The sequence below is a fragment of the Chiloscyllium plagiosum genome, unplaced genomic scaffold (assembly GCF_037043375.1).
Source record: "Chiloscyllium plagiosum isolate Xiang-an unplaced genomic scaffold, Cpla_swu_hap1 HiC_scaffold_23, whole genome shotgun sequence".
Lineage (NCBI taxonomy): Eukaryota > Metazoa > Chordata > Chondrichthyes > Orectolobiformes > Hemiscylliidae > Chiloscyllium > Chiloscyllium plagiosum.
The window spans coordinates 7,208,001-7,232,264 of NW_028270161.1; the positions used below are offsets into that span (position 1 = coordinate 7,208,001).

Consider the following 24,264-nt stretch of genomic DNA (forward strand, 5'->3'; position numbering starts at 1 on the left):
TCAGGCAGCATCCAAGGAACAGGAGAAGGCATAAGCCCTTCTTCAGGAATGTTGAAAGTGTGTCCGACAGGCTAAGATAAAAGGTAGGGAGGAGGGACTTGGGGGAGGGGCGTTGGAAATGCGATAGGTGGAAGGAGGTCAAGGTGAGGGTGATAGGTCAGACTGGGGTGGGGGCGGAGAGGTCAGGAAGAAGATTGCAGGTTAGGAAGGCGGTGCTGAGCGAGGGATTTGACTGAGACAAGGTGGGGGGAGGGGAAATGAGGAAACTGGAGAAATCTGAGTTCATCCCTTGTGGTTGGAGGGTTCCCAGGTGGAAGATGAGGCGCTCTTCCTCCAACCGTCGTGTTGCCATGGTCTGGCGATGGAGGAGTCCAAGGACCTGCATGTCCTTTGTGGAGTGGGAGGGGGAGTTGAAGTGTTGAGCCACGGGGTGGTTGGGTTGGTTGGTCCGGGTGTCCCAGAGGTGTTCTCCCTCCCTCTACAAGGATTTCAGTGAGTCCCTCTCTCTTCAGAGAACACCTCTGGGACACCCGGACCAACCAACCCAACCACTCCGTGGCTCAACACTTCAACTCCCCCTCCCACTCCACCAAGGACATGCAGGTCCTTGGACTCCTCCATCGCCAGACCATGGCAACACGACGGTTGGAGGAAGAGCGCCTCATCTTCCACCTGGGAACCCTCCAACCACAAGGGATGAACTCAGATTTCACCAGTTTCCTCATTTTCCCTCTCCCCACCTTGTCTCGGTCAAATCCCTCAAACTCAGCACCGCCTTCCTAACCTGCAATCTTCTTCCTGACCTCTCCGCCCCCCACCCCACTCCAGCCTATTACCCTCACCTTGACCCCCCTCCACCTATCGCATTTCCAACGCCCCTCCCCCAAGTCCCTCCTCCCTACCTTTTATCTTAGCCTGCTGGACACACTTTCCTCATTCCTGAAGAAGGGCTTATGCCTGAAACGTCGATTCTCCTGTTCCTTGGATGCTGCCTGACCTGCTGCGCTTTTCCAGCAACACATTTTCAGCTCTGATCTCCAGCATCTGCAGTCCTCACTTTCTCTTGTGTTGTGAGGCAGCAGTGCGATCAGGTGAATTGGCCATGCTAAATTACCCATAGTGTTAGGTGCATTAGTCAGAGGGAAATGGGTCTGGGTGAGTTACTCTTTGGAGGGTCGGTGTGGACTTGTTGAGCCAAATGGCCTGTTTCTGCACTGTAAGGAATTTAATATAATCTAACCTAACTACCTGAGCCACCGGTAATAGATGCGGATGATCAAAAAAGCATTCTAAAGTTGCCTGCTAGAAGCTGCAAGGGACAATGTTTGAAATGGTTTCTATTTTGGGTGATAGTTGCTTGATCTCTTGTGCTTCTGCTAATTCTGTACTTACCCTCACACTTTAAACCTTGCCTGGCCAGACCCCATAGGAGAGTCCCACAGTGCTCACAGAAAGTCGGGCTCTTGTAGTTGTAGACTTTAAATCGATGAGGCATATCTATTTTAAACCGTTCCTTGTGAAACTAGAGAGCAAAAGAGATTGCAGCTAGTTAGTGAAAAGTTTAACGTGAAAGAATTGTGAATCTCATTCAAATATGTCCATGCAGTATGGAATACAATACTGATACTAACTGGCCAGAAGCAACAAGATGCAGATATGATGTTTTATCACAGAATCAAAGGATTCTTTAAGGGTTACACTCCATCAGCTTCTGAGAAAATTAGCTCTCATGTTGATGTCAATACCTTGTGAGAGGAAACTAAATTTTTGTTTATGCTAATGGAAAATTTTTAAATTGTTTGTGACGTTTTACAAGGAAAAGTTGAGTTTATCTTCGATCTGTGGAATCCACCTTTTTGAGTCAGCTGAACCTTTCAAACCTTCCACTTATCTATTGGAAAATACCACACAAACATTGCAGAGAGTTTACCTTAGCAAACTATCCGCTGGACAATATGTAATGGAATGCAACAGTTTGAGGAGTGTGAAAATGGATCTTGAGCTAACAATATGGTGAATATAAGAGAATCATTGCAGAGTAAATTGATAATTACACAGATAGTAAGTGCAGCATTGATAAGAGGAAACACGAATGATTTTGAAGTGCGTATTACACAGGTTTGCTGTTGAAGATGCATATATTTTCAATGGGGATTGGTTAACTCACAGCTGGTTTGTGATGTGAGTGATGCTGACAGTGTGGGTTCAATTCCTGCACTGGCTGAGGTTACCATGAAGTCATAGTGCAGAAAGAGGCCATTTAGCCCATCGAGTATACACCAATCCTCCAAAGAGCATCCCATCCAGACCCACCCCATAACCCCACATTTCCCATGGCTAACCCACCTAGCCTACATATCCCTGGACACGGTGGGCAATTTAGCTTGGCCAATCCATCTTTGGACTGTGGGAGGAAACTGGAGCACCCAGAGGAAACCCACGCAGCCACGGGGAGAATGTGTAAACTCCACACAGTCGCCCGAGGATGGAATCAAACTCGGGTCCCTGGCACTGTGAGGCAGTGGTGCTAACCACTGAGCCACTGTGCCACATTGAAGGACTTGACTTCTCGACCTTTCTGGGCAAAAGTGAGGACTGCAGATACTGGAAATCAGAGTCTAGATTACAGTGGTGCTGGAAAGGCACAGCAGGTCAGGCAGCATCCGAGGAGCAGGAAAATCGATGTTCATCAGAAATGAAGGCAGGGAGCCTCTGGGGTGGAGAGATAAATGGGAGTGGGGGTGGGGGTGGGATTGGGGCTGGTGAGAAGGTAGCAAAGAGTACAATGGGTGGATGGGGGTGGGATGCAGGTGATAGGTCAGAGAGGAGGGTGGAATGGTCAGGTGGGAAGGAAGGTTGGCAGGTAGGCCAGGTCATGAGGATGATGCTGAGCTGGAAATTTGGAACTGGGGTAAGGTGAGAGAAGGGGAAATGAGGAAACTGGTGAAATCCACATTGATGCCCTGGGGTTGAAGTGTTCCGAGGTGGAAGTTGACGTGTTCTTCCTACAGGCGCCGGGTGGTGAGGGAGTGGCGGTGGAGGAGGCTCAGGACCTGCATATCCTCGGCTGAGTGGGAGGGGGAGTTGAAATGTTGAGCCACAGGGTGGTGGGGTTGATTGGTGTTGGTGTCCCGGGGATGTTCCCTAAAGTGCTCTGCTAGGAGGCGTCCAGTCTCCCCAATGTAGAGGAAACCGCATCGGGAGCAATGGATACAATAAATAACATTGGTGGATGAGCAGATGAAACTTTGATGGATGTGGAAGGATCCTTTGGGGCCTTGGATGGAGGTGAGGGAGGAGGTGTGGGCGCAGGTTTTGCAGTTCCTGCGGTGGCAGGGGAGGATGCTAGGATGGGAGGGTGGGTTGTTGGGGGACATGGACCTGACCAAGTAGTCATGGAGGGAATGGTCTTTGCGGAAAGCGTAAAGGGGTGGGGAGAGAAATATATCCCTGGCGGTGGAGGTGGTGGAAATGTCAGTGGACGATGCGGTTTATGCAAAGATTGGTAGGGTGGGAAGTGAGCACCAGGGGGTTGTTACGGTTGGAGGGGTGGGGTCTGAGGGCGGAGGTGCAGGATGTGGATGAGATGCGTTGGAGGGCATCTTCAACCATGTGGGAAGGGAAATTGAGGTCTTTAAAGAAGGAGTTCATCTGGTGTGTTCTGCGGTGGAACTGGGCCTCCTGGGAGCAGATACGGCAGAGGCGGAGGAGTTGGGAAAACTGGATGGCATTTTTGCAGGAGGTAGGGTGGGAAGAGGTGTAATCCAGGTAGCTGTGGGAGCCGGTGGGTTTGTAAAAAATGTCAGTGTCAAGTCGGTCGTCATTGGTTGAGTTGGAGAGGTCCCAGAGGGGGAGGGAGGTTTCAGAGATGGTCCAGGTGAATTTAAGGTCAGGGTGGAATGTGTTGATGAAGTTGATGAACTGCTCAACCTCCTCGCGGGAGCACGAGGTGGCGCTGATGCAGTCATCAATGTAGCAGCGGAAGAGGTGGGGAGTCGTGCTGGTGTAACTACGAAAGATGGACTGTTCTACGTTGCCGACAAAGAGACAGGCCTTTCCCTCACCTGAGGCATGGTGAGCCTTAGGTTAAACTAGTACCAGTCACCTCTCTCTAATGAGAGTGCAGCCCAAAAGGGCTATGGTGGCTTTATATATTTTCATAGATGTGGCTATCTGGAAATAATCCTGGTTAACAATTTAAACCCATCCGCAAACAAGCTCTTTCTGCCATTGTGATTCGCAGTTCTGTTAACCAGCATATTCGAAAAGAGTCATTATGTTCAAGTGTTGCTGTACGTACAATGGTCTCCCTGCTGTTGACTGCTGATCCAGTACACTTGGCTATTATTTTATCAATGCACTTCTTATGAATTGCAGCATTGCACTCTGGAAGGTAAACAGATGAATGACTTAATTTGTTGGAAGTTTGCGAGCTATAGCAAAATTTTAGTTTGAATTAATTTGGAAATAGAGAACAACATACGTCTGCACTGGTATCCTTGTTTATTTAATCCCCTGAAAGAAATGAGAATGAGCATAATTCAACAAATCATCTTTTTTTAAATCAAGATCTGAAACATGCACTAAATAAAGCTATCACCAAATACAAAGCAATGAGGAATCCACACGGGTGAAGTTCTTAAATGAAAGCAGAAAGTTCTGGAGAAATTCAGCAGGTATGGCAGCTTTTGTGGAGAGAGAAACAGAACAGGTTCCATAGAAGAGTAATATGAAATTTGAATCATTAACTCTGTCTCTATCTCTCTTTCTCTCCACAGATGTTTAATTGTTACTTAAGAACTTACGTCGACGCCAACGGTCTTTTTGCAGCAGAGAGTGGCGGGAGCTGGGCGGAAGTGAAGTCGGAGCGCAAAACCGGTCGGGAAATTAAGTAATTGTTATTTGAGTGGAGAAGGAACCCGAGACACCACACGTGTAGTGTCTCCCAGTCTCCCTCCTCCGCTAACCTAAAAAAAAAGTAAGCTACTTGGTGTTCTTGTTTTGGAGACTAAGTGTAGAGTAATGGCAGCGCAGGCAGTGGAATGTTCCTCCTGCAGGATGTTTGAGGTAGGGGTGACCACCGATGCTCCTGCTGACTTCATCTGCAGGAAGTGCAGCCAGCTCCAGCTGCTCACAGACTGCGTTAGGGAACTGGAGCTGGAGTTGGATGAACTGAGGATTATTCAAGAGGCTGAGAGGGTGATAGATGAAAGCTACAGGGACATAGTTACGTCAGAGAACAGAGGTAGCTGGGTAACAGTTAGAGGTGGGAAGGGGAGGAAGCAGGCAGTGCAGGGATCCCCTGTGGTCGTTCCCCTCAACAATAAGTATACCGCTTTGGATACTGTTGGGGGGGACGGCCTAGCAGGGGTAAGCTGCAGTGACCGGGTCTCTGGCACGAGGTCCAGCTCTGAGGCCCAGAAGGGAAAGGGGGAGAGGAGGAGAGCGCTAGTTATAGGAGACTCTATAGTTAGAAGGACAGACAGGCGGTTCTGTGGACATGGGCGAGACTCTCGGATGGTTTGTTGCCTCCTGGGTGCCAGGGTCCGAGACGTCTTGGACTGTGCCTTCAGAATCCTTAAGGAGGAGGGTGTGCAGCCAGAAGTCATGGTGCACATTGGCACCAATGACATAGGTAGGAAGAGGGGTGGGGAGGTCATTCAGGAGCTCAGGGAATTAGGCTGGAAGCTAAAAGCTAGGACGGACAGAGTCCTCATCTCTGGGTTGTTGCCGGTGCCACGTGACAGTGAGGCAAGGAATAGGGAGAGAGTGCAGTTGAACACGTGGCTGCAAGGATGGTGTAGGAGGGAGGGCTTCAGGTATTTGGACAATTGGACTGCATTCTGGGGAAGGTGGGACCTGTACAAACAGGACGGGTTGCACCTGAACCAGAAGGGCACCAATATCCTGGGAGGTAGGTGTGCTAGCACTCTTCGGGGGCGTTTAAACTAATTTGGCAGAGGGATGGGATCCGGACTTGTAGTCCAGCAAGTAGGTTAGCTGTTTGTCAGGATGTCCAAGAATGTAGGGAGGCTGTGGAGAAGGTAGCACTGACAGGGAATACTTGTGGACAGAGATGGGTTCAAGTGTGTATACTTCAACGCAAGGAGTATCAGAAATAAGGTGGATGAACTTAAGGCGTGGATTAGTACTTGGGATTACGATGTTGTGGCCATCACGGAAACATGGATAGAAGAGGGACAGGAATGGTTGTTGGAAGTTCCTGGTTACAGATGTTTCAGTAAGATTAGGGAGGGTGGTAATAAAGGGGGGGGGGGCGTTGCTAATTAGAAATGGTATAATGGCTGCAGAAAGGCAGTTCGAGGGGGATCTGCCTTTGGAGGTAGTATGGGCTGAAGTCAGAAATAGGAAAGGAGCAGTCACCTTGTTGGGTGTTTACTATAGGCCCCCAAATAGCAGCAGAGATGTGGAGAAACAGATTGGGAAACAGATTTTGGAAAGGTGCAGAAGCCACAGGGTAGTAGTTATGGGCGATTTCAACTTCCCAAATATTGATTGGAAGCTCTTTAGATCAAGTAGATTGTACGGGGCGGTGTTTGTGCAGTGTGTCCAGGAAGCTTTTCTAACTCAGTATGTAGATTGTCCGACCAGAGGGAAGGCCATATTGGATTTGGTACTCGGTAACGAACCAGGACAAGTGATGGGCTTGTTAGTGGGTGAGCATTTTGGTGTTGGTGACCACAATTCTGTGACTTTCACCTTGGTTATGGAGAGAGATAGGTGCATGCAACAGGGCAGGTTTTACAATTGGGGGAAGGGTAAATACGATGCTGAAAGACAGGATCTGAGGAGCATAAGTTGGGAGCATAGGCTGTCAGGGAAGGATGTCGTTGAAATGTGGAACTTTTTCAAGGAACAGATACGACGTGTCCTTGATATGTATGTACCTGTCAGGCAGGAAAGAGATGGTCGTGTGAGGGAACCTTGGTTGACGAGGGAGGTTGAATGTCTTGTAAAGAGGAAGAAGGAGGCTTACATAAGGCTGAGGAAACAAGGTTCAGACAGAGCATTGGAGGGATACAGAATAGCCAGAAGGGAGCTGAAGAAAGGGATTAGGAGAGCTAAGAGAGGGCATGAAAAATCTTTGGCGGGTAGGATCAAGGATAACCCCAAGGCCTTTTATGCGTATGTGAGAAACATGAGAATGACGAGAACGAGGGTAGGTCTGATCAAGGACAGTAGTGGGAGACTGTGTATTGAGTCGGAAGAGATAGGAGAGGTCTTGATGAGTACTTTTCTTCAGTATTTACAAATGAGAGGGAACGTATTGTTGAAGAGGAGAGTATGAAACAGACTGGTAAGCTAGAGGAGATACTTGTTAGGAAGGAAGATGTGTTGGGCATTTTGAAAAACTTGAGGATAGACAAGTCCCCCGGGCCTGATGGGATATATCGTAGGATTATGTGGAAAGCAAGAGAGGAAATTGCTGAGACGTTGGCAATGATCTTTTCGTCTTCACTGTCAATGGGGGTGGTACCAGGGGACTGGAGAGTGGCGAATGTTGTACCCCTGTTCAAAAAAGGGAATAGGGATTACCCCGGGAATTACAGGCCAGTTAGTCTTACTTCGGTGGTAGGCAAAGTAATGGAAAGGGTAGTGAGGGATAGGATTTATGAGTATCTGGAAAGACACTGCTTGATCAGGGACAGCCAGCACGGATTTGTGAGTGGTAGGTCTTGCCTTACAAGTCTTATTGAATTCTTTGAGGAGGTGACCAAGCATGTGGATGAGGGTAGAGCAGTAGATGTAGTGTACATGGATTTTAGTAAGGCATTTGATAAGGTTCCCCATGGTAGGCTTATGCGGAAAGTCAGGAGGCATGGGATAGTGGGAAATTTGGCCAGTTGGATAGAGAACTGGCTAACCGGTCGAAGTCAGAGAGTGGTGGTGGATGGTAAATATTCAGCCTAGAGCCCAGTTACAAGTGGAGTTCCGCAGGGATCAGTTCTGGGTCCTCTGCTGTTTGTAATTTTTATTAATGACTTTGAAGAGGGAGTCGAAGGGTGCGTCAGTAAATTTGCAGACGATACGAAGATTGGTGGAGTTGTGGATAGTGAGGAGGGCTGTTGTTGGCTGCAAAGGGACTTAGATATGATGCAGAGCTGGGCTGAGGAGTGGCAGATGGAGTTCAACCCTGTCAAGTATGAGGTTGTCCATTTTGGAAGGACAAATAAGAATGCGGAATACAGGGTTAATGGTAGGGTTCTTAGTAAGGTGGAGGAGCAGAGGGATCCTAGCTCTTCATAGCTAGGGTTCATAGCTCTTTGAAAGTTGCCACTCAGGTGGATAGAGCTTGTAAGAAGGCCTATGGTGTATTAGCGTTCATTAGCAGAGGGATTGAATTCAAGAGTCGTGAAGTGATGTTGCAGCTGTATAGGACCTTGGTAAGGCCACATTTGGAGTACTGTGTGCAGTTCTGGTCGCCTCACTTTAGGGAAGATGTGGAAGCTTTGGAGAGGGTGCAGAGGAGATTTACTAGGATGTTGCCTGGAATGGAGAATAGGTCGTACGAGGATAGGTTGAGAGTGCTAGGCCTTTTCTCATTGGAACGGCGAAGGATGAGGGGTGACTTGATAGAGGTTTATAAGATGATCAGGGGAATAGATAGAATAGACAGTCAGAGACTTTTCCCCGGGTACAACAGAGTGTTACAAGGGGACATAAATTTAAGGTGAAAGGTGGAAGGTATAGGGGGGATGTCAGGGGTAGGTTCTTTACCCAGAGAGTGGTGGGGGCATGGAATGTGCTGCCTGTGGGAGTGGCAGAGTCAGAATCATTGGTGGCCTTTAAGCGGCAATTGGATAGGTACATGGATGGGTGCTTAAGCTAGGACAAATGTTCGGCACAACATCATGGGCCGAAGGGCCTATTCTGTGCTGTATTGTTCTATGTTCTATGTTCTATGCTGCCAGACCTGCTGAGTTTCTCCAGCATTTTCTGCTTTTATTTCAAATCACTGGCATCCAAAGTATTTCACTTTTATTCAGGTCAAGTTATTCTTGCTTGTCTGGTGTGGAATGCTCACATGTTTCTCAAAGGGAGAAACGCCCATATCCATTTCCATTGGGGCTTGGCACAAGCTGACAAAAACTAAGGCTCAGGGCCTCCCAAGTTGAAGTGGGGTAACTAGTTGGATTTAACTGGTCAAAAATTGGGTGTCTTCACCTGAGAAGGATTCCCACCAGAGAATTCCCACTTGGCCAGAGCTGTGTTAGGGCTTAAGGACTCTGGAGTAAACATGCAATGATGTCACAGAGCTGCTTCCCACATGGTATAAATAGCACAGTGTAGGTGGAGATAACTGGCTTTGATATAGATTTGAAGAGGGAAACACACGTAGCTAGGAGTCTCTTAACAATGTAACAATAATCATTGAGTATATTTAAGACGGAGATAGATAGGTTCTTGATTGTAAAGGGGATCAAGGGCTATGGGGAGAAAGCAGGAGAATATGGTTGAGAAAACTTATCAGCCATGATTGAATGGTGGAACAGACTTGATGGGCTGAATGGCCTAATTTCTGCTCCTATGTCTTATGGACTTCGGGCCTGGTATATTTCAGATTGCCAAGGATGGTTTTGTATATTGCTAATGTGTAACCAACAGAGTTTGACAATAGGTGAAAATAACGACAGTTCTTGATCTTGCCGCCTTCTCCTCAATGAGCGTCTGTCCTCAATCCAAACTCTTCGGTGTACCTTAAAACCACACAACAAACCTGGTCAAGTGTTGGTCTGTGGAGGCTAGGGGGACAAAATAAAAACACCTAGGCCCAAGAGTGGGCTATCTGAACTTTCATTGTACTTCACACCAGGGATCACTGACCAATGGCAAGGTACACAAGACACTCACCCACCCATTGGTTCACTGAGATTGACATGGTTGTCCTAACTTGGGCATCGAACACTCAGTTAGCTAATTACGTTCCACTTTCTAGAGGGAGTCCTGGTTATTGGCACACTCAAACTGTGGGCCTCCAGACAACGTACAGGAATTGTTTCTCTAAGGAGGAAATCTGCTTCCTGTTCCACCATCCAGTACAAATAGGGCAGGAACTTGAGCATCATCGAATTCTGGAAAATCTATCACAGGATACATATCGATGGAAATGTTGAACTACGACACGCACCAAGTGGCACAAAGAAGAACAGGAACAAAGGAGTCCAATTCAACAAAATTCAAGACATCGTCCAGGACAAAACAGTCTACTTGATTGGCACCACCTCTCCCTCCACCATCAACACTCAGTAGCTGCAGTGTGTACCACCTACAAGATGTACTGCAGAATTTCACTGAAGAGCCCTCGAAAGAGCCTTCCAAACCCACAACCACTTTCATCTCAAAGGACCAGGGCAGCAGATACATGGGAACACCACCACCTTCAATTTCCTCTCTGAGCCACTCACCATCCTGACTTGGAAATATATCGCTGTTCCTTCAGGGTTGCTGGGTCAAAATGTTGGAACTCCCTCCCTAACAGCATTGTGGGTCTATCTAGAGCAAGTGGACTGCAGCAGTACCAGGCCCACTCCTGGCAAGGCAAGACTGGTGTGTGAAGTGAGGCTGGATCAATTAGCAAACAGGTATATTCACTAACAGGACTGGACAGAATAATTGCAGGAAAAATGTTCTCAGAGTCCAGAACCAGGGGCCACAGTCTAAGTTGATGGGACAGGCCATTTGGGACTGATATGAGGAGAAATCTCTTGACCCAGAAAGTGGTAAGCCAAGAGAATTCTATGCCACAGAAAATAGTTGAGGCCAAAATATTGAATGTTTTCAAGCATCAGATAGATACGTTGTTAGGGCGAAAGGCATCAAAGGATATAGGGAGAAAGTGGGAACATTAACAGCGCTGAACAATTAGCCATGATCCCATTGAATGATGTAGCAGGCTTGAAGGGCTGAATGTCCTAAGCCTGCTCCTGTTTTCTATGTTACTACGAAGGTAGCTCACCATCACCTTCTCAAGGGCAACTAAGGATGGCCAATCAGTGTTAGCCCAGTCCCTTGTGAAGCCCTGAATGAGTAAAACATCTTTTTCTGACAAAGTTAACTTGGCTAGAAATGCCAAATGCAGGAATATTCTTAAATGCAACATTCTTACCTCTTCACGTGAACAATGTCAAGCTCCCAGAGAACCAATCTAACAATCGCATCAAAAGATTTGGGGGACAAATGCTTTGTGTGAGTTTAATGCCTTGAATTCAGCAAAATTCAATACTGTCTGCATTACATATGTGGGCTTTGACCAAATTGTCTCTCCTGCTATTTTGCTGACACATTTGTATTGCGATTTGCTGTTGCTATGTGACACGGGGACCAGAATGGATAAATGGCTGGTGCTAAAATCACTCTGCATTACTGCCTTGAATTGAAATTCCCATGGAGTGCTGAATAAAAGATGGAGCAATCTAAACCATCTTATCACAAACCCCGAAGAGGGTAAGATAAATTACAAGACGAATATGAGAGGGATAAGATAAAAGGTAAGTACCAAACAAATTCATGGCAGACAGAGCAAAAGGTGGGCTGTGGGAAGAATGTCGCTATAAATTCGTGGTTTTTGACATTATGAACTTTGGCCTGCTTGATGGCTCCTCTTCTCTGGTGCAATGCAAACAAACCTTCTGTTTCACCTTCTGCAGTTGCTTTGTTTTCTGGTGGAGAGGAAAAGCTCAGGGTTAGTCATTACTTGTAGCTGCAATAATCACACCTGCCTCTCTGGACCGGCTGAAAAGAGCATTGACCTACTTTCCTTCAGTGTCAACAGCAGAAAACAATGGTTTGGCCTCTTGACAGAAAGTACCCACCCAATTCTAAATCATAAAGCAAGAGAAGACCCACAAAACTTGGAGAGGCTGGAGCTGGTCTGTTTGGATCAGAAGAGGCTGAGTGCTGACTTCATTGAAGTGTACAAAACAGTGAGGGGTTCGCACAGAATGGACAGGGAAGACCTGTCTCCCCCTTGCAGAGGGTTCAATTACCAAGGGATACAGGTTTAAGGTGATCAATGAAAGGGTTAGAAAGGATATGAAGTAAAGCCAGAGGGTGGTGGGTGTCTCAAACTCACTGGCCAATTTACAGGTTGAGGTTTAAACTCTCAACTCATTGAAAAGGAACATGGATCTGCACCCGAAGTCCTGGAACCTGCAAAGCTATGGACCAGGGGCTGAAAGGTGGGAATGGAATGGGTGACTAGTTTATTCAGCTTGCACAGACATGATAGGCCAAATGGCCTCTTTCTGCCCTGTAACATTTCTACGGTTTTCATGGGTTATGCACCAATTTGTAACTATTTCAATTTTTTAGCAAGTCCAGTGGTCAACGCAGTGTCTGATACACTCAGAAATCAAATTCCATGGTACTCAGAGCCACTGAGGATTTGATGAAAATCAATTTTCCACTTATGCACATTCATTGAGACATGTAGAGATTCAGAAAGTCTAGAAGTAAGTTGCTGAGAGTGATCATTTTTGGCATCTTGGGGTGAGCATTGGGCTACTGCTGAAACTCATCAAGCCAACAGCATACAACTTACCAACTTAAAGGATGGAGAAATCTCCCAGTGCTCCTCTAACTAGGTCAATGCTGCTTGGCCTTATGGAATAGTATAATGCAGATGAGGGCATTCAGCCCATCCATTCCCTGTTGGGACCTTTCAAAGAGCAATCCAATCAGTCCCACACCTGCTCTCTTTACTCATATTCCTGCTATTTGTTTTGGTCATTATCCTATGAACCATCAACCCAACAAGTAATGCTTCCTAAATCTTAACGACTCATTGTACTGAGAGGCTTTCCTCACATTGTCATCTGCTCTTTTTCAATCACATTAAATCCGTCATTGATTACTAGTGCATCAAACAGTGGATGTCCCACACCAGGGACAGGCCATGGTGCAATGTTAATCATTCCATAAGAAACAAACAGATAAAGAAACTGTGTGTGATATACCACTTTTAATTAGCACCACACAATTTACTGATTCTGATTTGTTGGGCATTGGAGAAATTCACCAAAGATTCTCAGACAGCACCTTCCAAACCCACAACCACTTCCATCTAGAAGGACAAGGGCAGCAGATACATGGGAACACCACCCCCTGCAAGTTCCCCTCCAAGCCACTCACCATCCTAACTTGAAATATATCGCCATTCCTTCAGTGTCGCTGGCTCAAAATCCTGGAATTCCCTCCCTAAGGGCATTGAGGGTCAACCCACAGCACATGGACTGCAGTGGGTCAAGAAGGCAGCTCACCCCCACCTTCTCAAGGGGCAACTAGGGACAGGCAGTAAATGCTGGGCCAGCCAGTAACACCCACATCCCACAAGTGAATGAAAAATGTCTTTCTTAAATTGCACTGTTATTTCCTGGAGTGCAATTCATTTACAATTACTTTTTCATGCTTGATTCTTGTGTACAAATTTCTAAAATGTCAGAATATCCAGCCGTCCTGATCAAATGTGTACCCAGTGTAGCAGGGTTGGTATAGCAACCGAAAGTCTAAAATTGTTTGAAAAGCTAAGATAGCTTTCAGTTTTTTTTTCGTTGGACGAGCTGTGACATTGTAAAAAGGAAGATGTTTCCTCCAGTGCAATGAATGGCCTCTTTCATTAACAGGTCCCATAGATCACCACTTGGACCCTTTCAACTTCAAATAGTAAGCTGAACGGTGGAGTTTGTGGTGACGCTGGATGGGAGGATTGCCCTTATTGAAGGCACAAGTTTTAGGAGATATAGAAGAGAACGTTTTTCTGTAAGAAGGGAGGAAACAGTGAGAAATATTGGGTGACAGTAACAGAATGTGTGAACAGAGTGAGACTGAGAAACAAGATCAGGCAGAGGAAGGGCAGATTCTGACTTCAAAAGCTACAGAGAAAAGGAAGCTAAAAACATCAAAAAAAAAAGCTGAAAGTGGGTAACAACAAAAAGTTCAGAGATAAATGCGTGTGTCGACCTGAGCTGGATTTTATGGTTTTCAATGGGGCAAGGGGAGGAGGAGCAGAAACTGAACGGTTCCCTTCCTCCTATCTGCCATCTTAGCTCAGACAGTCAAGGCTCTGACCGCCAATGAGGGGGCTGTGTTGGGCTTGTGGCTGATTGCCCCACTTCGCCCAGACCCTTTCAGTGCCCAATCAGGAGTTTAGGCCTGGATGCCATGTGTTAGAAGGGTTAGAAGAAATTGGTCACCTTTACCAATTTAAAGGCCAGCTGTACCATCACAACCTTCTCTGCTCCCCCCACTGTGACTCTCTTTTACCGAAACCTCAAAGAAAACCCTTGGAGTATGTTAAAAAAGAAAAACTTGCAGAATCTGCTGTTACTCTCCACACTTTCTCATTGTTACCACATCAGAACGGGCACCAAACACTCCCAGACTTGGCCATTTCCAACAGCCGAAATAATGGGACGGTCAACAAAATAGTTGGTGAGGCCTCTTCTGGTCACCCAGTTACAGGAAGGATGGAGAGGGTTCAGAAGAGATTTACCAGGATGTTGCTGGGAATAGAATGTCTGAGTTATAAAGATTTGGCTGGATAGGCTGTGACATTTTTCACTGGAGGTTGAGAGGCAACCAAATAGAACTTGATAAAATAATGAGGGGTATAGATTGGGTTAATGGTAGTTGTCTTTTCTGTAGAATGGGGGATTTCAAGGCTAGGAGACAGATTTTTAAGGTGAGAGGAGAAAGATTTTAAAAAAGACACAATGGGCAAATCTTTCACACTGAGGGTGGTTTGCGTGTGGAATGAACTTCCTGAGGAAGTGGTAGATGTGGGTGAAATTACATTTAAAGCACATTTGGAGAAGTACATGAATAGGAAAGGTTTGGAGGGATATGGGCTAGGAACAGGCAATGGGACTGACTGGTTTAGTTTGGGATTATGTTCTTGGTTGGACCAAAGGGTCTACTTCCATGCTATATGACTCAATGACTGTGTTGTGAACAAACTCCATCACATCCAGCCAAACCCAACACCAAGGGCCCCACCTGTAGGGGGGTCTACCTCAGCACCCACAGGAGCTGATGAGGGTCTTTCCTCTGTGCCCAGGGACTGCCTGGGGAAGAAGACTCGTGATTCCAAAATGGCAGGTGGGGGCAGCGTTAATTCCCATGCCTGCTTATCTTCTGTGGTCTTGAACAACTGGCGTGTGATGTCACATGGCCTGCCCATCTCCCACACACTCTACCTTACGTTGGCAAAGGTAGACAGTCCACACCATCATCCATGGCTGTGAAATCCAGCCCCTTGCAGCTGAAATAGATGGTGAAACGGTGACTGAATCAGTACAGGGGTCTGCGTAGGCACGGGTTTGTCAGAGCTGAGTCTGAAGGGAGACGCAGTGAGGCACACTGAGGTACTCATGTTACAACAATTGAGGAAAGAACTCAGCAGAAAACTCAGCAACCCGTGCGGTACAGTCCTGTGCAAAGATAGCAGCTGCACGTGCTGACTTCATGGCTATGTTTTTTACAACTGGGTATTTCGGGGCATTCCATTGTAGCAATGAGCCCATGGAAAAACCCTGTTTTGCAGCATGAATTCTCCATCAGAGTCACATTCACCTGCTTCCACCAGCTGATTACTTGCTTATTGTTCTGCCAATTTTAGGCACAACGGTACAGCCACATTTTTAATAGAGTGCCCTGTCATTCTGGGGATTTGTGTGAGTTTTGACCACTTCAGTGACGGCGTCCACACTCTTTTTGCCTGTGGGCTTTCTCTCGTTCACAGGATGTTACACAGCTGTAGCTCCAGAGCTTTGAACAATGTCCCCCTGAGCTGACCAGCCGTTACTCGGCTCACTTAGCAGAATGTTTGCCATCTCGTCTCGCCAGTCAGCTAAATTCCTGAACCTCCAGCATTAAACTCCTTATCTGCATTATAAAGAGTCTTGTGACTTAAGATAAACAATGGCAGCTTGCTGAGTTATTCATCGCGCTTGACCTAAATCACTGCTTGCTCGTAAGCTGTGATTTGTCAGTCTGTTAAGTTGAATGCTCTGTAATGCAGAACATTGCTCACATAGAGCTGGGGGACATTCTCTGCTTTTGTTTTTCATTATTAAGACATTTTGATCTTTGGCAATTCTATACATTCCGATTTTGGGTAAGTGATGCCAAGATGTTAGCTCCCTTGGCTACAGCCAACCTTGGCTACAGTTCTGCCAACCTGCTGGTGGACCATTGGAAAATGGCACCGTGACTCTGACATTGGACGAAGGTGTCCTTGCACTGCTATATACCTCTAGGGTAGGGGATTTCAAAACCAGGGACGTATTTTTAAGGCGAGAGGAGAAAGATAAAAAAAAAGACATGAGCAGCAATATTTGTCCCCCCCAGAGTGTGGTTCATGTATGGAATGAATTGCCAGAGAAAGTAGTGGATGCAGTTACAGTTACAATGTTCAAGATATTTAAATAAGTGCATGAATAAGAAATGTTTGGAGGGACATGGGGCAAGCACAGGCAAGTGAGACTAGTTTAGTTTGGGATGTTTGGTCAGCACGGACTGGTTGGACCGAAGGGTCTGTTTCCCTGCTGTGTGACTCTATGATAGACCACCTGGGTAAAGAATGGGAATGGAACACAATCAGTCACTAATCAGACACTAACAATGGGGCCCATATATTCCCAGGTCACGTAAAACACACATTGTGTGAGGGATTAAAATTCTCTCTGTTACCTTTGGCTAATTTTCAGATCCTTTCACCTGGTGTCCAGAAGGGGAAAAGAAAAACCAATGAACTTGTGAATGACAGATTCCGGTCTGAATCACTTTGTGCTCTTTAAATGGAACTCCTGCATGTCAGCAGGCACATTCACAACCAAACATCACTGTGTTTTTTACAATAGGTTTTCCTAGGATGGGAACAGAGTTATAGGGCAGTTAAAGTAGTGACTGTACTGTCATGTTTCATTCCTCACTCCGAGAGGGGGAGCATGTGGAATTCTCTGCCATAGAATGCCATTGAGGCTAAAGCATTGAATGTTTTAAAGAAGGAATTAGATATAGTTTTTAGGGCTAAAGGAAGCAAAGGTTATGGGGAGAAAATAGGGACAGGGTAATGAGTTGGATCATTAGCCATGGTCACACTGAATGGCAGAGAATGTTTCACAGGCTGAATGGCCTAACTCCTGATGTTGTGATTGTAACGAAATCAGTCATAGAATAGGAGTTTCTTGATTGGGGCTGTTAACCTGTTTCAATCAGGGAGCCCTGGCTGACAGAAACAGGAGTGTCCACTATTATATTTGTGATGAATGCAAGTGGGACTTGAGGTTTGTCCTCAACTCCCTGAAAACTGGTTTGGGGTTTGACTTGGCTGCCCTTTCCCCTGTACATCGTGGGATTTTGTGAACTGCTGCTTTCTGTTTATTGTTAACTGTATTTTGTACTGTTTAATAAATGTTTTTAAAAAAACAGGAGTGTCAGAGGTTCTGCTCAATCTGAGAGCTGGCTCTGAGGGAGCTGGATCAGTGTCAAGGATTCTCCATGTGTAATTAAGGGCTGACTTGGTGACAGGATACAGGCCTCCCCTGGAGTTATTACACATGCTCCTATTTATCATGTTTTATGTGTCAACCATTACCCAGATGTTGCCATTTTAGGTGAAGACCTTCTAATAGGTGACCCACACATCTGCCAGCAAACAAAATGTCTCTTATTTGATTGTGCATCACAGGGATGTGAATAATGACCCTTGACCCTTGGATGGAATGTATGTAATGCTTCTTCCATCACTATTCAATCTGAAGGAGCCAGTGCGTGATGCAGAAGGTAAAAGCATTGGTGACTTCAAGGTGGATAAGCACATGAGAGAGAAGGGAATAGAGAGGCACACTGCCAGACATAGGAGAAGGTGGTTGTAAGGAATAAAAATGGAAAAGACTGAAAATAGTCAGCAGGTCAGGCAGAATCCATGGAGAAAGAGTGAGAGAGAGGGACAGAGGGAGAAAGCGAGAGAGCGTCAGAATGTGAGGAAGTTTGAGTGGTCAGGACGGTGGCTCAGTAATTAGCACTGCTGCCTTACAGCACCTGGGACTCTGGTTCAATTCCACCCCCAGGTGACTGTCTGTATGTATATGTTCTCCCAGTGTCAGCGTGGGTTTCCTCTGGGTGCTCTGGTTTCCTCCCACAGTCCAAAGATATGCAGGTTAGGGTGGATTGGCCGTGCTAAATTACCCATAGTGTCCAGGCTGGGTGAGTTAGCCATGGGAAATGTGTTGTTAAGGTCAGAGTGTTGGTCTTGTTGGGATGCTCTTCGGAGGGTCGCTGTGGATTCAATGAGCTGTATGGCCTACTTCCGCACTGTAGGGATTCTATAATTTTATTCTACAAATCTAAATGCTGATATGGACTGGTTACAGCAAGTGATCTGTTTCCATGCCCTGTATTCAATGTAATTCTACTTAAAAGTTGCCAAAATAGATTGAAATTGACTTTATGCAGGGCACATGGACAAATGTAACTATATAGTGTAAAAGGCTATGGATATGAAAGGGCTAATCTCAGAGCCAAGCTGAAACTTTGCCTACTCTGAAATAGAACACATACTATGGGGAGTGCTTGGGCTCTCTTAAGGAGTTCAGAGTAGTTTTAGCTGGAAATAGTCATGTTGTCTATTCCTCATGTTACCATTTGTATAATCTAATCTGTAGATAGTTCCTAAGATGTGATAAAATGTACTTTGTTTCCTGAGCTAAGAACCTCTTCTGCTGAGACTGATCCTTCAGCACCAACCGCAAAAAGCCCTGAAAGGACGATGAAGGATTGGGTGGCAGCATTCTCTCTAAAGTACCGAGATGGTATCATTATTCTTTTTACAGGCAGCACAGGATCTTCCACTCTTTTCAATCAGCGAGTCATATTCAAAAGCATGGGCAACTTGCTAGAGAAAGACAATCAAGGCCCAGTCACAAAAGCTGTTTGGGTTTCTTTGCATCAGTGTTCACTGAGGAGAGGGACATGGTGAATGTTGAGATTAGAGATAGAAGTTTGATTAGTCTGGATCACGTTGATATAAGTAGAGAAGATGTGTTGGATGGGCTAGAGGTTATTAAGGTGGACAAATCCCTAGGACTGGATGGAATCTATCCCAGGTTGCTGAGGGAGGCTAGAGAGGAAATAGCTGGGGCCCTGACAGATATCTTTGTAACATCCTTAAATACAGGTGAGGTGCCGGAGGACTGGAGGGTTGTTCATGTTGTCCCCCTGTACAAGAAGGGTAATAGGGATATTCCAGGTAACTACAGACCAGTGAGCCTGACGTCGGTGGTGGGAAAGTTGCTGGAGAAGGTACAGAAAAATAAAATTTATTTATATTTGGAAAAGAATTGGCTTATCAGTGATAGGCAACATGGTTTTGTGCAGGGGAGATCGTGTCTTACCAACTTAATAGAGTCCTTTGAGGAAGTGACCAAGTTGATAGATGAAGGAAGGACTGTAGATGTCATTTACATCTTTAGTAAGGCATTTGATAAGGTTGCCCATGATAAACTACTAGAGAAAGAGAAGTCACATGGTGTTCAGGGTGTTCTGGCTAGGTGGATAAAGAACTGGTTGAGCAACAGGAGACAGAGAGTAGTAGTTGAAGGGAGTTTCTCGAAATGGAGAAAGGTGACCCGTGGTGCTCCGCAGGAGTCAGTGTTGGGGCCACTGTTCTTTGTAATATACATAAATGATCTGGAAGAGGGCACTGTTGGTATGATCAGCAAGTTTGCAGATGACACCAAGATTGGTAGAGTAGCAGAAAGCATAAGGGACTGTCAGAGAATACAGAAGAATATAGATAGACTGGAGAGTTGGGCAGGGAAGTGGCAGATGGAGTTCAGTCCAGGCAAATGTGAGGTGATGCATTTTGGGAAGTCTAATTCTAGAGTGAATTATACAATGAACGGAAGAGCTTTGGGAAAGGTTGATGAGCAGAGAGATCTGGGAGTGCAGGTCCATTGTACCCTGAAGGTTGCTGCACACGTGGATAGAGTGGTCAAGAAGGCATATAGTATGCTTGCCTTCATTGGACGGGGTATCGAGTATAAGAGCTGGCAAGTCATGTTAAAATTGTACAAGACATTGGTTCGGCCGCATTTAGACTACTGTGTACAGTTCTGGGCGCCACATTACCAAAAGGATGTGCACGCTTTGGAGTGGGTGCAGTGAAGGTTTATAAGGATGTTGCCTGGTATGGAAGGTGCTAGTTATGAAGAGAGGTTGAGTAGGTTAGGATTGTTTTCATTAGAAAAAAGGAGATTGAGAGGGGACTTGATTGAAGTTTACAAAATCATGAAGGATATAGACAAGGTAGATAGAGATAAGCTTTTTCCCAGGGTGAAGGATTCAATAACGAGATGTCACGCTTTCAAGGTGAGAGGTGAAAAGATTAAGGGGGATATACACGGCAAGTACTTCACACAGAGGGTGGTGGGTGTCTGGAACACGTTGCCAGCAGAGGTGGTAGAGGCAGGCACCGTAAATTCGTTTAAGATGCATCTGGACAGATGCATGAGTAGGTGGGAAGCAGAGGGATACAGATACTTAGGAATTGGGCAACAGATTTAGACAGTGGATTTGGATCGGCTCAGGCTTGAAGGGCCAAAGGGCCTATTCCTGGACTGTAAATTTTCTTTGTTCTTTGTTCTTTGGTTTTGACCCACTCCAATGGACAGTGTGGGCCTCTCTGACTGACTCCAACCTCACAGAAGTGCCAACTGATCACTGTCACCATTACATTCAGTTCATATCTCTTTCTTCAGGACTGGATGTGAGGACATTAACACATTATAGAATGATAAGGCACAGAAAAGGCCCTTTGGCCCATCAAGTCAGCACTGATATATCTACCTCCAAAATTGCGCCAATCCCAATTTCCTACACTTGTTGCATATTCTTGTTTAGGGGAACAGCAATACCAGGTCAATGTCACTTCAAGTGTCACTTTGCAAAGAAACCCAAAAACAAATACAAAAGAAAAATGGTTACAGAGCCTATCTGATTCCCTTTAGGATTTCAGTTCTGTTTCTTGTAGTTTGGGAATTGGCAATTGAACCTGCGACCTTCCTGACTGTACGATTCCATTTTATTCAGGTAGACATTCACTCCTCTTGTTGGGGGATTCCGGACAATAGGGTGGTATCTTACAGTCGGAGGAGAAAGTGAGGTCTGCAGATGGAACAATCCATCTTCCGCAACTACACTGGCCCCACCCCCCATCTTTTCCTTCGCTACATAGATGACTGTATCGGCGCTACCTCGTGCTCCCACGAGGAGGTTGAACAGTTCATCCACTACACTAACACCTTCCACCCCGACCTCAAATTCACCTGGACAGTCTCGGACTCCTCCCTCCCCTTCCTAGACCTTTCTGTTTCTATCTCAGGCGACCGAATCAACACGGACATCTACTACAAACCAACCGACTCCCACAGCTACCTGGACTACACCTCCTCCCATCCTGCCCCCTGTAAAAACGCCATCCCATTCTCCCAATTCCTTCGTCTCCGCCGCATCTGCTCCCAGGAGGACCAGTTCAAAATACGTACAACACAGATGGTCTCCTTCTTCAAGGACCGCAATTTCCCCCCCGACGTGGTTGACGGTGCCCTCCACCGCATCTCCTCCACTTCCCGCTCCTCCGCACTTGAGCCCCGCCCCTCCAACCGCCACCAGGACAGAACCCCACTGGTCCTCACCTACCACCCCACCAATCTCCATGTACAGCGCATCATCCGCCGTCACTTCCGCCACCTCCAAACAGACCCCAGCACCAAGGATATATTTCCCTCCCCTCCCCTATCAGCTTTCCGTAGAGACCACTCCCTCCGCGACTCCCTTGTCAGATCCACACCCTCCACCGACCCAACCTCCACTCCCGGCACCTTCCCTTGCAACCGCAGGAGGTGCAACACTTGCGCCCACACCTCCCCCCTCACTTCTCTCCAAGGCCCCAAAGGAAACTTCCATATCCGCCACAGATTCACCTGCACCTCCACCCACATCATCTACTGCATCCGCTGCAGCCGGTGTGGCCTCCTCTATATTGGGGAGACAGGCCACCTACTTGCGGAGCGATTCAGAGAGCACCTCTGGGCCACCCGGACGAACCAACCCAACCACCCTGTAGCACAGCATTTCAACTCCCCCTCCCACTCCACCGAGGATATGCAGGTCATTGGACTCATCCACTGCCAAACCACAACAACGCGACGGTCGGAGGAGGAGCGTCTTATCTTCCGACTGGGAACCCTCCAACCACAGGGGATGAACTTGGACTTCACCAGTTTCTTCATCCCCCCTCCCCCCACCTTGTCTCAGCCGAATCCCTCCAGCCCGGCACCGCCTTCCTGACCTGCAGTCTTCTTCTTGACCTCTCCCCCTCCATCCTACTTCGACCTATCACCCTCACCTTGACCTCTTTCCACCTATCACATTTCCAACGCCCCTCCTCCAAGTCCCTCCTCCCTACCTTTTATCTTCTCCTGCTGAACACTCTCTGCTCATTCCTGAAGAAGGGCCTGTGCCCGAAACGTCGAATTTCCTGTTCCCTGGATGCTGCCTGACCTGCTGTGCTGTTCCAGCAATAAAGTTCTTACAGTCGGAACTGAACTGGCAAGAATTGAATGCAGCACTTGATGCAAGGGCTTGAGTGAATGTGGAATGTGACACTGCTACAGGAGTTCTTTTCAATTATTAGTTTATGGGATGTCTGTGTTGTTGGCGGGACTACCTTTTTATTGCCCATTTCCTAATTGCCATCGTGAGGGTGATGGGGCCCTTGGAATTAACGGATGTGAGAGGTCACTGGTTTTGACATTGGAGGCCTAAATGATTGGGTCATTTAAGAAACAAATTTGTTGCCGCTGCACCAATCTTACAGCCGTAGAGGAAGAGTCACTGGACCCGAAACCTTAACTCTGATTTCTCTTCACAGATGCTGCCAGACTTGCTAAGCTTTTCCAGAAACCTCTGTTTTCGTTTCTGATTCACAGCATCCGCAGTTGTTTCAGTTTTTACAGAAATAGAATCTACGCCTGTGGCCTTAGTGTCAAAGAAAGCACTGCAGGTCAGCTGGTATCTGAAAGGGCATCCTTTTACCTCCTGCTTTGTAGGATCTGCAGGGAGTCAGCTACGGACAGACCCACTGCCTCAGGAATACCAATATTGGGTGCCGACAGTGTGGTGGCATTGGCACGCAACTCATAATCCAGAGACCCAGGCTAATGATCTTGGGACATGGGAATGAATCCCACTATGGCAGATGGTGACAACTCAATTCAGTAAGATCTGAAATTAAGAGTTCATCTAACCATTGTCAATTGTCATAAAAGCCCATCTAGTTCACACATGTCCTCAACTGGTTTGCACAGCAGAGTGGTGGATTCTGAAATGAGCTAGTAAGCTACTGACTCTATCAACCTGCTACAGAGCTTAAAAAAGAATTGAAACTGGACAGACCACCAGATGTCCACCAAGACATCTCCAACACCAACAGCAGCCCAGCCCTGTCCAAGTTCCTGGGGGCTAATGCCAAAATTGAAATTGAGTTGTTCCACAGACGTGTGAAGGACTAGATTGAGATAGGCATATTGATGGAATCATTCCTCGTAGACACCACTATCACCATGCCTGGGTATATCCTGTCTCACAAGAGGTGGTGGCACAATGGTATACAGTCAATTAGAATTATAGAATCATGGAATCCTTACAATATGGAAACAGGCCTTCAGCCCAACAAGTCCATACCAACCCTCTGAAGAGTAACCCACCCCGACCCATTCCCCTACCCTATTACTCTACATTTACCTCTAATGCACCTAACTTACACATCCCTGAACACTATGGGCAATGTAACATGGCCAATTCACCTAACCTGCACATTTTTGGACTGTGGGAGGAAACCAGAGCACCCGGAGGAAACCCATGCAGACACGGGGAGAATGTGCAAACTCCACACAGCCCAAGGCTGGAGGGCAATTGGCTCCTGCCTTTCGACCGTGTAAAGTTTCTCTCTGAATGCTATTGTGCAAGTCTCTGAAAGGATGATACTGAGGAGTCCTTTAAGAGATCATTTGGACTTTGCAACAGAACATTCTCCAGAACAACCTTCTCAGAGTCTCTGTAATGCCCTGATGTAACCTGTAACTAGTTTTGGGCATGCAGTAAGCTCTTGTTCAACATGAGAGCCTGTTGCAGTCAGACCAGTCAGTGCTTTGCCTTTACCACACCTGACCATCAGGTAGA

General features: G+C 46.6%; 1 protein-coding gene across 2 annotated transcripts in view; it reads right to left on the reverse strand.

Annotated features, from left to right (window-relative positions):
* prkcq (protein kinase C, theta) overlaps window positions 1–24,264 on the reverse strand; it is a 328,186-nt gene that overhangs the window by 65,344 nt on the left and 238,578 nt on the right. For both annotated transcript variants that reach the window (XM_043714125.2, XM_043714126.2), the window contains exons 5-8: window positions 11,519–11,681; window positions 4,484–4,515; window positions 4,301–4,386; window positions 1,393–1,522 (exon numbers count right to left, since the gene is read on the reverse strand). In XM_043714125.2, the coding sequence (XP_043570060.2) occupies window positions 1,393–1,522; window positions 4,301–4,386; window positions 4,484–4,515; window positions 11,519–11,681 (411 nt within the window). The remainder of the gene's footprint in view (window positions 1–1,392; window positions 1,523–4,300; window positions 4,387–4,483; window positions 4,516–11,518; window positions 11,682–24,264) is intronic.